This window comes from Aspergillus lentulus, assembly GCF_001445615.1.
Source record: "Aspergillus lentulus DNA, contig: Alt08, strain: IFM 54703, whole genome shotgun sequence".
NCBI lineage: Eukaryota > Fungi > Ascomycota > Eurotiomycetes > Eurotiales > Aspergillaceae > Aspergillus > Aspergillus lentulus.
The window spans coordinates 1398787-1415745 of record NW_028322118.1 but is presented as its reverse complement, the minus strand read 5'-3'; the positions used below and the strand labels follow the sequence as shown (position 1 = coordinate 1415745).

Genomic DNA, 16959 nt, shown 5'->3' with positions numbered 1-16959 from the left:
AACTGGTCCCAGGACACACCGCTGCACGTGACTAATCCGCTCCATACAATTTCCTCCCACTTGAGGCATAACCATCAAGAGTCTTTCTAATTCTTCGAGAAACATTCAATCATCAAGAATGGAAGCTCTCACGACTGTGAATATAACGACGCGCGATTCCAGGTCGATTTTATCGCCTGCCGCGGAGGGAAATTCCCATGATGGTCTTCAGAACCGCCAAACTGGGTCAGCAGTCGAGCTAGACAATAATTCTACGTCGTTAGATTATATATCGGCCGTACTGAAGTCAAAACCTGATCAGGATACTATCGCTCATGTACTCTCCATACTTGATCCCTCGAACAGAAAGGCTCTTCCTCCAGATTTTGATATCAGGGTCCCCAGCGCAAAGGCCACTCAGATTCTCAATGTGTTAGTGAACCTCACGATTCCCGATCATTGGGAATATCTGAGGGAGAAAAAGGGCGAAGCTACTCAACTACGCGGCATGTTCTTGCGATGTTTCAGCAGTGTTGCTGGACTGAGTTGCTTGGTCACTCAGCTTCGTTCACTGATAACTGCAGCACGAGCAGCACATCAAAATGCGGAAGGATCGAGTAATGGTATTCGACTTGCAGAGATTCTGTCGGTCATCTCTGCCCTGCTGAAACCGGCAGACTTTGCGTTGCGCCTTTACAATGACATCGATGCTCTTTACACTAATGAAACCCAGAAGCAGCTAGCTTGGAAGGAGCTTATTGCTCTTCTTGGTGCCAGCAAACTCCTACCTGCAGCAGCAGAAGCACTGAGCTTGATAAAAGACCTGGAAGGCCTCGCGAAGCTCTCTTGGCTTGGTGAAGGAACTCAATATGCTTCCTGGTTGGGGGCAAATATATGTCAAATTGTCTCGAGGATTAGTCCTAACAACGACTCGGGTCTGAAAGCAGTCGCTCTTCTAACGGCGCGGTCATTGAGTATTGGCTACACAGGTTAAGTTTCACGATACTTTGGCAGCTTGTTCATGCTAACTCAGTTTCAAGATCACTTTGTAAGAGAAATCTATTCGGGCCTTCTACTAGACAGAGCTCTTCCGACACATTTTGACTCTTTCTATGACAAACTTCGGCCAACTGAGCAACTCGCTTTTCTCGAGTCAGTATTCCGCGACCTGCAGAAGAAGTATTTCCCGGTCAGCATATCCTACCTGGACTTTGCGAATACGTCCGATCAGAATGTCGAAGGTGTTGCGGCCTTGTGCTCAATCATCATTTCCAAACGTCCACACCTGGTGAGTCAGCTATCAGACTGGCTTGCAAAAGGTCAAGCTGGCTCAATACATACCGTCGGTCTTCGTCGAGCGCTACTGGCCGCTTTGTCGGATAGAAAGGGTAACGTCTTCCGGGGTGCGCGGCCTCTGGGATTCAACTAATAGATGCTTTTTAGATATAATTCAAGCTCTGCTCTCCAAGAGCCTTGAACAATCTGGCGATAAGTTTTACATCAGACACGCCCCGATGAGCAGCCAAGAAGGTAGTCCAGAAACTCATTGTCTGAGTGTCAAAGCTTGCGCTAATATTTCTCAGCAAATGCTCAAGTTGTTCTCTTGGCTGCTGGGTGTCTTCAACGACTGGATAGCCGTGCAGTCAAGGACGCAGGACGTTCTAGTATTTTCCTGAACACCGTCTCGAATCGTTTAGCAGCCTCAGCCTCCAAAGCCCGCCTTCTGGGTATGATCATTGGCACCGCAATTTCGCAACTCATTGATGAGCCGGGAAAAGCTATGAAATTTGACATTCTAGAAATGGAAAGCGACGAAGCAGTCTCGTATCTGGATTTGGTCAAAAAAGCAGACCGCGTTGGATCTTTAGACTATATCAAAATACCGAAAGAACAACCACCTAAGAAGCCTCGTCCGCCAGGTCAAGGACCACCTTCGCGAACTACGGGGGTGCGAGCCTCCAACGCACAGTCAGTCAAGGTTGTGTCTATAGACGAGATCGGAGACTCGGAGAATGATGAGAGCGAAGAGGATGAGGATCTGATACCGTACGAGAAACCTGACGAGGATTCATCAGATTCCGACGATGACCCAACTCTTGTACAACGCAACAAACCGACACCGCCAGTGTAAGTTGACAGAACTCCATTGTGACGGATATAGACAACTGACTCGAGTAGATACATTCGCGACCTGATAGCTGGCTTACGGGATACGGAGAATCTCGAACGATATGAATTGGCCGTGACCACTGCTCCTTCTCTGATTCGACGCAAGACTGGCTTCGGAACTGAGCTGGCTGAGAATGTGGAAGAGCTGGCTCTTGTCCTGGTCGGGCTGCAGGAGCAGACTAAACTCCCTAAATTTCACGAATGTCGGTTACAGAGTATGATTGCCTTGGTTGTATCGCAGCCGCTGAAAATGGGCCGCTGGTTTGCTGCGGTATTCTTCGATGGAGATCTGTCCCAGACCCAGCGGTCCGCAGTCCTCACGGCGTTGGGTCTAAGTGCTCGCCAATTAGCAGGAAACGGCGAGGAAGATGCTCGTACACTCGGATTGCCAACCTTGCCCGACACTTCCTTCCCAACCAGAAGGCTGCCGGCAAACGTGGAGGACTTATATCTAAACGATCAATCCCCCATCGCTAATCTTACAAAGACACTCTCAAAAGCTTCCCTTGAACCACTCGCGGCTCAAGCTGCGGACGAGGCGTCTGGTCCGAATGCACTCAAGGTGCGAACGTTTTCGTCCCGAATGGAGGTCGAAAAGAAACGCCAGCAGCGAGATGCGCAGCGACAAAAGTCGACGGTCAAGGACCTTCACAAAGTCTTGTCAGAGGGCTTCTTCTATCCTCTAACAGGTCGTTTTGCATTGATGATGACGCAATTTTCCTCGTAAGAGCTCAATCCTCCCCATAAATCAGACGGACGCCAGAGTTGACAAATTTCCTCTTATCACAGGTCCACCGCGCCCTCGTACAACCCTTTTCTGATTCCGCATCTCCTCTGTCTCTTCATCCAGACACTGACACTCATCCTCTCCACCATGGGGCCCCACAACCCGTACCTTCCTAATCTCACTCAGGAGACGTTGACTTTTCTCCTTTCACTCTACACACGACCGCTTTCGGATGACCCTTCGATCGTCTCCGCACTGCTCTCGCTGTTTCTCGCAGTACTGGACTTGAACGTCGCCGCAGGCTCCTCCGGCGAGGAACGACTTGTCACGGAATTTGCGACTCAAGTTTTCGAGTTGCGCGAGTGGGCTGGGTCAGTCTTTGATCGAACTCCGGCGGCACAGGGAGTGGATGACCCTCGGGAACAGGCCAGACTATTGGCTGCAGGGGTGATGGTGAAATTGGATGAAGTAACGGAGAGATACCAAGGGCGGTTAATGGGTGTCAACACTGGATTTAAGTATTAGATCTAAATAGTCCATAATCTATACGTCTGAAAATGAAGAAAGTACTCACGCATTGAAGGGTAGTGGGACAATTGGACAAGTCAATATACATAGGCTATCGATGATCGTAACAGCATTTCGTAGTTTACGTGGACAGGATCGTTATTAAGTTAGTCCGTATACAGGACACTGGCCTCTCCGAATTTGCCAGTCCGATAACATGCCTCTCATCCCTCGGTCTTCGCAAAACTTCCCTTCTCGATAGCTGCCTCCATCATTCGGTCGCCGTTGATGATGCTGGTTGTGCAAATGACAATCCTCCGTCGCGGGGCCTCTTGAGCTGCGATGAATCGCAGTGCCGCAATCTCTGTGAAGGTCGCTCCACCGAGGAGGAATACGTACACAGTCTTGGTGGCATTGTTGCCGCTCAGCGTCTGTCGCGCACGAACTGCCTTATCGTCACCCTTCTGAACGATGCTGAAAGTCGCGCCACGGGCGCTCTTTACTACGTCCTCGAATCCGAGCCAGCCGGGGGATGCAGTGCTTGCAGGAGTGGAGGTAGCAGAGGCAGCACCGCCCTTGACGAGTGAGAATATGTACGGCTTTTGCAGAACGCATTGGACTAGACGAATGCTGAGCGGAGCGAAGCCGCTGTATACGTAGGCAATGTCGTTCGGGTCCTTCTCACTGACTTCTTCCACCAGCAGGCGTAGGTTCTTCCGTAGGTAGTTATAATTTGTCTTAGTTCCTGGCTGAGCACCAGCAGTAGGAATAAGCATGGCGGCGGCCGAGGAGCGCGGCTGCAGGAGCTCCATTTTCTCCAAAGCAGAGAAGGTCAATATGTGCTGATGTCCGTAGGCGTGGACAATTTGCTTCTTGAAATTCTCGAGATCTCGGGAACGAAGTCCGCCTGCCATGCACGACTCCAGGCACAGCAGACGGAGAACAGTCTTGAGAGGCACATCCCTCGCAATCAACTCTTCGATGGCATCATGTTGATATGTTGGGTCAGTGCCCGCGGCATGATTTTGCTGGACTTCAAGAACTTTGCGAAAGATATCGGAGCGCGTGTTTCTCATTATCTCTTGGGCGAGGTTCGTATGAACGCGAAGACTTTGGTGTTCCAATTGATATGTTGGCAGTTTATTCACGAATTCACGTAACTCTGAAGGCGTCTTGGCCGCATGACGAGTCTCATACTCGCTTTCTAAACGCCGGGCCACCTTATTCAGAATATCGCCGACTATGGCAAAGTTTGCATCCCGCACTTGGCTAAACAGTTGATCAGAAGAGTCAAGTTGAATCTTCCGCTTCTGTCCCTGCTTTAGGGTTTGTTGAGGAGCCTTGGAAGACTCCTGCGCCTGGGGAACAGAGTTGGCTCCAACGACAGCCGTATCAACATCTGCCTGGTTATTCTTGATCCCGACAAACTCATCAATTAAGCCCTCGTACGTGAGCTGTGTGAGCAGGGGAGTGCCAAAATCCACCTCCCGGTCAATAATGATCAGACTTTCGGTATTCGCGCTGGGCAGAAGTCCTCTTGCAGAAGGGTCCGCCAAACCGGAGCTCTCTTCAGCATCGAGTTCCTTTCTCATCCGCAACAGAAGGTCTGCGAGTCGACGCGCGTGATCTCCCTTCCCAATGATTCGAGGAAAATAACCCTGTCTTTGCTGAATATCCATGAGAGCCTTCGCGGCGAGGAAGATACAACCTGGATCTTTATGCTGCATGATGATAAGCAAATTGCTTGCAGTGAGACAGTTTCCTGGTTCTTACCAAGTAGAGGTCACCGAAGCAGTCGTCCAATTCCAGAGAAAGGACATCTTGCTCGAGAGGTACAAAATACAGGGGAAACTCGGCGATGTTCACATCGCCAATGATTCCTGCATCTTCCAGGACCTTATTGCTTACAAATGTTCGTCTTGGTACCCAAAATATGGAAAATTCATGCTCAACATTGCCGTTCTGCTGTAAACGCTTGATTTGCTCTATAGAGAAATGTCAGCTCATTCTGATGGCATTCGATCGGACATTTCAGAGAAAGAATGCCTTAGGGATGAGCTCCAGTAGTAGTCCTCTTGATGAGGACATGGATTGTTTTGATATAGGGAACTTGACTGACTACGTAGAGTGTGGATGATTCTGCGTAATCTACTGATGTCCCATGTGTCCTGTCCCCAAAAGGAGGCCAGACAGATAATGCAGGCAATGGTTTACAAGAAATAGAGCCGAGATGACATACCTGCTGCTGTTTGCACCTGGCGTATCTTCTCGGCATGGATTAGGAAGACGACATTGCGTTGGGATGAGTCAATGTTGGCATTCTCGAGGAGAAAGACCCGATCTACGCCGTACTCCTGGAGTTGGGAGAATTTGACGAAGATCCCAACTGGGCCTGCCAGGTTTTGGCTGATGACAAGATTCTTCTTACCACGCACCTGCCCGTGTAGTTCTGATTTAGCTCAAGCTCGGCTTCCGGTAACATCGATGCTGTTGAGAAGGGGACGACCAGGAAGGAGCCTCACTCACGCCTTCAAGGAGGGTCAACAAGTCCCTCCGCGCCTTGTCCTTGATATAGTCAGCATCAGACCCAGGATACGGCGCCATGGTTGCTGTGGAGCCTCCCAGACGTGGTGGTTTCTCAGCAAATTAGATAAGTTAATAGGCAGAGAGAACTGGAGTACAGTTGTAGCAGATTACTGCAGCGTCGAATTTGACTCAGCCATCCCAGCTAACCATGATTGGATTAGCGCCGATCACCGCCTCTCTGCGCCACAATACGTGTCTCATACACTGTTACCGAATAGTTTAGAGGAGCATACCCCAGCATATTTATGTATTACAGTATTTGTATTACAGCGTTGGGTCTCGACTCCTCCCCCTCAATTTAGATTATTTGCCTGAAACTCCCCTGAACGTGTCAACTACATTTAACATCTTCTCAGCCTTCACTCTCTACCCCTTCTTATTTAGACTGTTGTGAACACTCCCATTGTCTTTTTTGCTTTATCTGTCCTGTTTGGCATTTCCTCTGATACCCCTTTCATTCCTGCACCTCTCTGGCAATCCGCAATGGGCTTGTTCAAGAAGTCCGGCGACGACGATGACTCGTCCAACCGCCGGGCCCTCTTTGGTTCTCGGTCCAAGAGCAAGAGCCCAGCTCCTCCTGCGAACCCATATGCGAAGCCCGCACCAATTGACCCGTATACCAGAGCCAAGATGAACGCTGGAGTAGCTCCTCTTCCTCCCTCCGAACAGCCTGCTGGACCAGGCTCGATGAAAGGACGCTCTCCCATCGGCACCCCTGCACCTGGAGGCATCCCAGGCGATAACAAGATTCAGGGCTATGCTCCCAACCAGTATGGCCACCAAGGTGGATACGGTGCTGATCGATTCGGTAATGCTGGTGGCGCATCGACCTCCCGATACGGCCCTGGTGGATATGGAGGATTAGGCAGCACCGATCCGAATGACCCTGCTGCAGCAGACAAAGACGCACTTTTTGGAGGAGCCAGGGACCGGGTACAACAGCAGCAACAGAATGGTCCTCCACCCCCGTACTCAGAACCGAACAATGCTTATGGCGGTGGAAGCAATGAGTACAACTCTTCCACGTATCAGGAGAGACAGCTCACTGCGGAAGAAGAGGAAGAGGAGGAAATTCAGAACATCAAGCAGGAGATGCGATTCGTCAAGCAGGGCGATGTCGCATCCACTCGCAATGCTCTGCGCGTCGCCGCACAGGCTGAGGAAACCGGCCGTGAAACGCTCGCCCGCCTTGGCGCCCAAGGTGAAAGAATTCATGACACCGAGAAAGCGTTGGATGTTGCGACTATCGAGGGCCGACTTGCTGAAGAGAAAGCAAAGGAGCTGAAAACTCTCAATAAGAGCATGTTCGCGGTGCACGTGTCAAACCCATTCACTAGCTCCAGAAGACGACGGGAGCGGGACGAGAAGATCATTGAGACCCATCGTGCTGAACGGGCAACTCGGGAAGGCACACGCAATGAGGCATATCAGACCAACCAACGAATGGAGCGCACGTTCAGGGAGATTGAGAGGGAAGCGGGTAAACCACATGGCAAGAGCAGGGCGAATGTCACGGAGCGTGCCAAGTATCAATTCGAGGCGGACAGTGAGGATGAGGCTATGGAGGATGAGATCGAGCAGAATTTGGATCTTCTGTCCGGTGCTGCCAGTCGCCTGAATGGACTTGCTCGTGCCACAGGCCGCGAACTTGACGAGCAAAACAGACACTTAGAGCGGATCATGGGCAAGGTGAGTGTTCCTGTTTGCTTCTCTAATGCCTGGAGACTTACTGACATTGCTACAGAGCGATTTTGTCGACGATCAGATTGCTATGAACCGGGCCAAGCTGGACCGTATTCATTAAGGCTCTGCTCGTCTAATTCCATATTTAGTCGTGCGGATGCACCCGTAGGCCGCCTGGTGCAGTCGACGGTCGGTTGGTTATCACATCCCCATCTATATGTTTCGTGTGCATATCATTGTCTGCCATTTCTCGGAGTTCTCGGCTTTGTGGCTCGTTGGAGCATCCATTTTCGAGTGATCGAGCTAGCTGTATATTTGCGAGACCGATCACTCTGATCAATAGAACCCATCAATCTAATTACTACCACGAGGAACGATTTGCTAATTTTTCGTTGAAGCTGTCTGAATGACATCCTGTCCTGTCCACGTTGTATATAGAACAACCTACTGGTGCGAGTTTTGCAATGTTTGATTTGTCTTTCGAGGGGTGGTCCGCTGCATTGAATCGCTTCGCCCCAAGGATGAGATGTATTGCCTTTCTTTCCTTTTGCCGATACGCAGATCCCTACAGGACCTCGCACCAGATGAACATAGTATTCTATACCATGGGACATTGTTTTAGTGCACAGAATATCATCGACCCAGCGCATGTCAAAGTCTAGGACACAAGTTCCGTTGCCTTTTTCAATGGCTGATCACTATCTTTCATCCATCCACTCCTCTATAGCCAGCACCGGATCTGCAGGTCATTCGAGAGGCCTCTAAGCACAGTAGGCATGTGTACAATCCGTTTCAACATGAATAGCCACAACCTCATGCTGCAACGCAATCTATACTCCATAGTCATACTCGCCTACAGAGGACAGGGTACAGACTACGGAGTATAGTACCACCCCATCTCCTCACTCTCAATGACCAACAGCGTCACTAAGAGTCAATTTTGTAAAATGGAGTAATCCACACCTCCTAAACCCCAAACACACCGATATTCAAATACCTACACGGCGTCCCATCCACCATGAATACCTCCGCCAACTGGTCAACCCCTCTTTGCCACTGCACCCGATGCCAAGCATATCACAATGCAGGAGTCAGAGGATGTGCCGCGTAAGCCATTCCCCACCGCTCTTGTCATGTGCGGGCTATGCGGTCTTGGCACTCGTCCCTGATTTGAACTGCTTTTGAGATATTGTCCCTGATTGGCTCAGGCCCATGGGCATTCCAGTCGTCATTGCAGTTAGAGATATTTTCTCGCATTGATGATTGGGCATGAGTTACATATGGGCCTCCCACCCGCCTCTCAAGCCAGATTGAGCAGGCCAAGAAGGATGTTAGGGAACAAGTTGGGCAATCATTCCTTAAAGAGGTGATGAGGCTCGAGCGTCGAGGGCCTGATGCGGGAAGTTTTTACTTGTGGCTTTTTTCTTTTCCTCCTTTTTGAGGTTGGAGGAAGGACCCTTGGGAGTTGAGACAGTTGGATAAGGTACCTATGGAGTATGGAGTACGTACTACGCACTCCGTAGCTCTTGCAAAGCACGAATCAATCTGTTGACCCTGATTCTGATGTTCACTGGTCCTGACTCGCCATTTTGGGCCAGGAAAACTGCTCCCTAAGAATGAAACAGGGGCAATACTGCTGTGAGAGTCGGAGTATCTACTTAGACCTCAGCATGGGACCATACATCGCCTGCGTTGAGTATTCCTTGTTGCTATCTCTCACGTACGGTCCATTGGACATTATCGCCGAAAGAGTGTACGTACTCTCTCTTTACAAAGACGGATTTGAGTGGCCAAGTCTCATTCTTCTCTATATGTACTCCGCAAAGCAGCATGCATTGTACCTACGTGAAAGCCTGCAGTGGGATAATAACACGGACATCCATACATACATACATACATACCTACCTACCTACATGCATACCTATTACTTATTCCGGAACTTACGTTCAACTGTAAGCGCAGTCCTAGACTCCTAGCAAGATAGGTATCATGGTAGGACCTACGTGTAGCATAATAAATACCAAGTACCCACCCTACGTCGGTGGTTAACTTGTTATGGAGAATTGTCCGGTCTACGATCTATGGCTCCCTCTCCTCTCGTGTTCCTCCTTTAGCATTCAAGGGTACGACAACTAGCAAGGAATTTAATTCCGATGAGTTCGTATGAAGAGAGGTTATTGTTGCCTTTAGTAAAAAGTATCACAAGCTTTTGACCCATGGTCTCGGGTTTATGTGAGGTTGCAGTCATACTCCGTACACGGAGTAAACAAGTAACCTTGGAAATCTCTTCGACTGTGCAATTCTTACGGCACTAAGGACCTCCTTTCATAGCCTTCGCATAAAATCGGCTATTGGGTCATTGGACAGCAGTACGCTGTAGCACATGCTCAATAATGCCAGAGCATGGCAGTCGTCCAAAAAAATCTCCTCCCAAATGTCCAGCCAATGACATATGCCAAGGAAGTCTGCTGTCTCGCATTTCTGCACACTGGGACAAGTGATTAGTACAACTCTCACTCTTGGCCAAACTACTACCGAGGAGTGTTCTGAGAAGCTTGTTTCTAGTTCAGGAGTTGTCTCAATATAGCACCTCTCGTGTTGAGTCACGGTATGATTATGGAGTAACTAGTTGTTGGGGATAGTCAGTAGCCTGCAACAGGAATACAGGGATGCTCATCCTACGCGACTCAACGGCTGTCGTAATTAGGAATGCCGAGCTGGTCGAATACAATGCATACGAGGTCATGCTCGCGAGGGTTGACTCGGTTGCATCTTAATTATTATGAATCAGTCTATTTCAAACCCAGTTTTGGTTGAGAATACAGTTCCCAAGCTTCCATCAGAAGGGAACCCCATGACAGCTATGGCTAACTAGACATGGCGACGGGTAATCGCTTTCCCTCTCTCACTAGTTCACGAGTATTGGCCACCTCGCAATGCTAACTGCAACAGTAATCCCCATTTTGGAAGGCCACAAGACTGAACTCAAAATCGACCAGTTCTGTTGGTGCCCAGTGGGCCGAAGACGAGACCGAAATTGATGCCAAACTAGAGCCCGTCTGAAGTTCTAAGCTAAAGCTTTGGATGTAAGCCTGTATCCATCTGGCTTAGCCTCTTCCGTCCTAAGTCATTCTCAACCTCAAGTCGCGACAGGCCAAGAAATCAGCCGGCGTGTTTCAGAATGCAGCTAGGCGCAATATCCTCAAAGTAGTAGTGAAAGTGGGGTCAGCCAGGATCGCACGCAGGGTTTTAGGTAAGGCAAACGGGCTTTGCGGGGTTCTAATCCAACAAATGGTGGCCGAGATTTGGATTTGATGCACTGTGATCAAAACATTCTGCAGTTGAATCTCTCTCCACTATTTAGCTCGCTACTTCTTCAGGATTTAGCAACTTTTTCGAAGTGAATCCATATTGACACTCTACAAGGTATTTCAACGATACTTGGAAGAGAAACGAATCCGTCTCTAGCCGTACAGTACTTAGCAATCAGGAAACAACACATACGAGCTCCATGCTGACATCTCATAAGCTAAAGGTAAGGTAAGGTATTCAGGTCCTCATTCCCAATTGAGCTGGCATGCCAAAATAAGGAAAGCACCAAGATGTGCACGCGTCAGCTCCTGTGGAGCTCTGAATCTCATTGGCTTGTAATTTAAATGCCAAGCTCGGCTATCGACTATCTGCCGTCTCTGGGGGAGCTTGGCTGCAGTGGCTGCATGCCACCCCTGCCTAACGTCAGGGAAAACCAAATCACAAAATAAAAATAAGATATTTGCAATTTGTAAATTTGAATTTTGAGAGTGGGGTTTCTAATACCTGCTAGCACTGTCTTTATCTTAGACCAACGCTAAACCATGTGTGGTGATCTTCATGGTTCAGGCAGGTTGGTTCCGACTACTACTGCGTAGCCTATTAGCTTTTGATTAATCTGCAGATTAATTGATTCTTCATGCTCTTATTTTTGCCAAGGTACATCATTTGCTTTACTAGTTATCAAAATCAATAGTTCATCACACAGAGTATAAAAACACTTTTGCCTTCAACCTATCTCCTGCCCTGCGTCCGCAAGGTCCTTTTGTGTATCAGGGAAGGTTTACCTTTGCCCACTCAATTCAGGAATAAGCTCTTTCTACTTGTGGTTAGCAGTATTCTGGCTCAGGCGGGATGAACCACAATCGCTCCTTTGTGTGTAGTTCCCTGACCTGAATAATGGTACACTACGCCCAAAACTGCAAAAGAACACCAGATAGAACGCACAGTCATCTTCCATCAGTTCTAGCTACCTTGGCACTGGCCCCATCACATCTTCGGGGATCATTTAGAAACTGTTTCCCGTTCGGGCTTCTGTGAGAACTCTGAAGATTTGGATGCGGGATTTTGCACCCGGCTGCTTAGGGTCCCGAGAGTTTGGACTTTGGAATCTGTCGTGGACTCTTCAAGGCCTTTAGCATATCAAAAGTCCACTTGATGCTGTGAGTCTGAGAGGTCTGCAATCCAGACTGGCGTCCATAACGCCCTGTCAGCTGCGAGGCATTGTCAATCATGACGATCTGCCGGTTGGAAAACATGGATTTGTCCCTCGTGCAACTGACACTGACTGGTAGATAGAACTTTAAGGCTTCAAACGTCCATGAAGGATAGGCAAATCCGTTGCTTGAGGTCGCTTGATATGGAGATGATTATCTGATTTGCCTGAAGAGTCTAATCCTTTCGGCGACCTCCAGTTCGCCCCTATTAGCTACAGCCGATCGGCAAATGCACCTTATCAAAATCATATTGAAATTTCACCACACCAAGGATACAAATTAAATCATCAGATTGACCCTTCAAGTATCCGAGTCTTCGTAACGATCCTGGATATGAGGTGAAGATGTTACGCTCTAGTCCTTAGTTCAGTGGCCCTTTCATAGACAATTCCAATAGTGCATGATAGATCATTCCTCGACGGATGAAATGATTATTGCCAGATCCCTTAACAGGGTAGGCTGTAGCTGGCCAGTGCAGTAAAACTGACAGTGGGACCAAATGTGTCGAATACCCCTCTCAGTGGCTTAATATCTAGGGATCCTGAAAAGCTCTGTCTGCTTCAAGAGTGTAACCATACTAAATGTTTGCATGCAGCCTTCGGTAGACTCCTTGTTCACTATGGTTATTAGGCTTCAGGATAGGGCTATTATTGGGGTTTACGGAAGTCATCCGTAGTTGCAACAATATCATACTGCAGAAAGTGGCTGACTCCTGGCCTCTAAGCTCGAGCCTCACGAATCGATCCCGGCTCTTCAGCATTCAGCACAGCTAATTGAAATGAATTAGCTGAGATATTATTGATTTAAGTGGCAGGCATTGAACCCCAGAGTCAGCAATAGCTTCGTTGGGTGACCCGGTTTGCTGTAGCAGCAAGCCACAAAGTTCGGTTCTGAGACTCTGGAGTCTCTGACAGGGACCCCTGAACCAAATACTAAATACTTCATGAATTAGGAAAGCAGGCCAGTGAGAAAAGGGACGGTTTGATACGAGTTTGTTCGTTTTGACACATCATATTCCTACTGTACTGCCTGATTGGGAACCTGAAATCAATTTTGGGATTAGAGTCAAGGCTGTTGGTACGGCCTCATGTTTCTGATTGGTTGGAAACCCTTGCAGGTATTACGCGGTTTTGGAGATGATGTGCCGTGTCTGCCCCACAACCTTCCTGGAAGGGTAGTCTACGACCTACTGGAATAGGCTTAGATTTAATCCTTTCATGTGGGACAGGTGCGGGAGTCTCATAAATTAAGTTCACTTCCCACCCCACAAGCTCTGTGCGAGAAGCGGTGAGGAACTGGTTGGCGTCTTGAATCCATCAACTTCAGGTTCGTACTTTCTTAGCCTTGTTGTGTGGGATGGTGGAGCCAGTCATTTTTTGACGACCACTTCGAAGTAGACAGACCAGTCAATATGACTTCTCTTAGAGCACTCTGTACCATGATTATGGAACATGGATATTCGACAAAACTCTGCTCCAATATGCTACTTGCCTCCCTGATTCTATAGGATGACCTTGCAATCTAGATGCTGTTCTACATATAGAAACACAGACATTGGATCAGAGAACATCAGAACTAACAACCCTTCTACGTATGTATTCTACAGATTAAATCTCTCTAAGTAACGATTCGTGTTGGCGCACTAATCATTTGGGACACGCGCCTTTCCTGCCGTATTCATTGTTCATCACATACCCTAGTTTCTGACCCCGAACTCGGGGACAGTTCTTATGGACTATCTACGGAGTACAGGCGTCGCATATCTCCAACTATTGAGTGGATCGACCAAGTGAGCCGTAACAGGGGTTCGGTGACTGTGGCGATGTGATTGCGACATGCGAGTATGCGTTCTGTTTCCCTACGCCTCATAGCTCAAAATGGATACACGTTATTAGGGAATTTAGGAGCAGGAGGCCGTCTAGTCTTTCAATGTGGATCAATAATGTCAGTCCAGAATTCTTCCCATTTTCCCAAAACGGCTGAAGAACTGGAATGGACGACAGGATGGTCCCTGAATCTGACTCCACAGTCACCCAAGTTTTGCTCTGCTTCTTAAAAAGACTTGACTCGTAAGTTTTGACCCATTTACTTCCGAATCCTTAGGTTAAATGAGAAAATTCGCGATTTTGTATCCTTCTAGGGAATATGGAGCACGGATAGTTGGCTACGGTTAATTACCAGGTACGAGGTACCAGGTCTCAATTCTCAAGCATGGGTCGACCCAGATGGGTCTGATCCATGGATGGGGAACTGAAGGAAGGTTTCCCTTCTTCTTTTCCCTTCTCACATGGCCAGGCTCGTGCCAGGAGTGTGGGTTCATGACCCACGTTTTTGAGGTGGCCAATCCACGGAGAACAAAGCACTTAATTACCTCTTTATTCAGTATGTCAGTACGCTGACAGTCAAGGCCATGATTTTGGGTCTTTACTTGATTTGCATTTGTGGGTAAAGAGGCATCATGCCTGGATTGTAGAATTCTTCCAATACACTGATTGGGTCTTGAGAAATCAACCATGTAACCCCGGCACGCTGAGCGACAGGGGCAAATTTTCCATCTTATGTACTAGATGACGCCTTTTTGCAGGTTTCCCTTTTTTTTTTTCAAGACATCCGATTGAAGCTTGCTATGCCTGCTGAGTTTTAAGTTGAGCTAGGGCCTCCATCTGCACTGATGACTTGTACAGTATCCACCTATCATGGCTTACAGCGCTCATCAGGCGGGTCCACGGTCGGTGGTTTAGCTCATGACCTCGAGGTCAATTCGGGCAAATCATTTCACTCTTCACTAACCAGGAAAAGTGTAAATGACGCCTCTTTGTTCCTCCTACAGCATGGCTGCAGAGGTGCACAACTGGTGTTTGTCAATCTCCTCCCCGGGAATCCACTTCGACATGGCTTGTTTGGTGATGATCGTGAGATAAACGCTTCTTGTACGCCTGATCGTCGATAGCTATGGCGGGTGTAGATAAAGATATCGGATGTTTGGTAGATGATTATCTCTAAGATCTTGATCTACGGTACTTCCTGTAGATGAACACAAACTGGAACGAAGTAGGTTATCCTGACGTCGCGTTGTCAAGGACTCACTCTGCAGGCTGAGTTCTTAAGCACCATCTAGTATTGGTCTTGAAATCTTCATGATCCATTATGGCTATCTACCACTCGGAGTGTAGACTACGGAGTGCTCCATAATAATAATGGAGGTTTCAAGCACAGGGGAGAATTTCTGCCCTTCTCCCAGTGCGGATCAGACTGGCTTTGATGGGGAGGGACGAGTAGCGGAATATACCGACTCCAAGTACGAACGTGGTATAGCCCGGAAATTAGCACAAAATAGTACACATCATTCCCCATTCTCTGCCGCGCTCTGACGTCGATACGCCTGAGGATGTTCTGACAGGGTAACCGAAATGGTCGCAAGAAAGGCTCCTGCACCAGGAAAAGGGAGGGTAACGTAGGAAAAAAAAAAAAAATAGTCGGCAGGGAAATTATCTATCTGGAGACTACTGATTCATCCTTCCTGTATCCCCGAAACATTTTGTGAGCCAAGCGCAGTGGAAATGGGCGGGAAAACGGGAAACAGAGTTGATGGCTTGCTCGGTGGCTTGGTGGCTGTTCCGTGTCACCGTTCCAGCAGCCAAACAGAACCGAGGACCAACTCGACACACCATGGGATCCTTGGAAGTTGGCTGCGATCTGAGTCGATGGTGGGTTCGGCACACTGGCGCTGCAGCACAGAGAAAAATCATCCAGTAAGGGTATGACTGAAATTGAAAACAGTCGGACAACAAATGAAATTGGTATGGAGGCAGAAGACAGGCAAGGCTCCCTGTCATACAGTTCTTCGCAGGTAGGATGACCGTGAGCCTTTCCAGTTTAATTAATTAGGTCCCTTCTATCACGCGTATAGGGCCCATCTTTCATCTAATCCTTGCATAAACAATGTGGTCATCTGAACATCTCAAGAACCGAAGTTAAATGCGATCTTGCAAGGTTGTTGTGGTGTACTGGATCTTAGTGGCGAGCCGGATACTGGTTTCCTCCACATAAAGTACAGCGCACTTTTCCGGAGCATGTCCGACGGGAAATTGGGGGGATTAATCATTCTGTTTCTTCCCTGCCTGCCGCATCACAACTCATGCTAGGCGAGGCGGTTATGTGATAGTTTCTCCTGTACTTCGGAGTTGTTGGCCATTGAAAGGTGACGTTGTTCTAAGTAGTCACTACCAACGCTTGCGATTGCGGGATGATGCTGCTGTTGCTCCCAATCATGGCGATGATGACATGAGTTGCGGGGACAGTCGAGGTTTGTGATGACGACGGCACATGCGATGCTATTCTTTGCATACTGTAATCCGGGAGGATGGCCTCCGAATCCTTGGAACCTGAGAAAACGACTATTGGTGGTGCTTGTTGTTTTCATTGATGACTATGATGCTGTTCCCAATCTAAGCATATACTACGGAGTACTATTCAATCCTATGTTGTCATATTGCATTCACCAATCTCACTAATAATCCCCCGAGCTCATGAGCCCCTCCTTACAATACTGAGGCTACAACAACGCAATCGCTGCATCCAATCATTCAGCCTCCCGGCACATATAGTACTCAGTACTACCGAGGTAGCTGCTTGGGAGTTGGGATTCCCCCAAGTGATGATTGGCGACCTCCATAGGATCCGTTTAGAGACCAGAGCAGCCAAGACCGTGAAGGGCAGATAATAATGGTCAGACAGATACCTACAGTGTCAATGTATAATTCTTTCGGTTTCTTCAGATAC

At 48.4% G+C, this 16959-nt stretch overlaps 3 protein-coding genes across 3 annotated transcripts; 2 read left to right on the top strand and 1 right to left on the bottom strand.

Moving 5' to 3' along the window:
• Positions 1–118: 118 nt before the first annotated feature.
• ALT_3723 (telomere length regulation TEL2 family protein) lies at positions 119–3400 on the top strand (the record flags this gene model as incomplete). The annotated part of the gene is made up of 6 exons (XM_033556347.2): positions 119–968; positions 1020–1367; positions 1423–1509; positions 1563–2106; positions 2158–2871; positions 2938–3400. The coding sequence occupies 6 exons, from the start codon at positions 119–121 to the stop codon at positions 3398–3400; spliced, it is 3006 nt and encodes a 1001-aa protein (XP_033412238.2).
• A 206-nt stretch (positions 3401–3606) lies between these two features.
• Positions 3607–5986, bottom strand: ALT_3722 (Sec1 family protein; the record flags this gene model as incomplete). The annotated part of the gene is made up of 4 exons (XM_033556348.2): positions 3607–5103; positions 5156–5367; positions 5622–5817; positions 5909–5986. The coding sequence occupies 4 exons, from the start codon at positions 5984–5986 to the stop codon at positions 3607–3609; spliced, it is 1983 nt and encodes a 660-aa protein (XP_033412239.2).
• A 465-nt stretch (positions 5987–6451) lies between these two features.
• Positions 6452–7772, top strand: ALT_3721 (putative plasma membrane SNARE protein (Sec9); the record flags this gene model as incomplete). The annotated part of the gene is made up of 2 exons (XM_033556349.1): positions 6452–7657; positions 7713–7772. The coding sequence occupies 2 exons, from the start codon at positions 6452–6454 to the stop codon at positions 7770–7772; spliced, it is 1266 nt and encodes a 421-aa protein (XP_033412240.1).
• Between the last annotated feature and the right edge of the window lie 9187 nt (positions 7773–16959).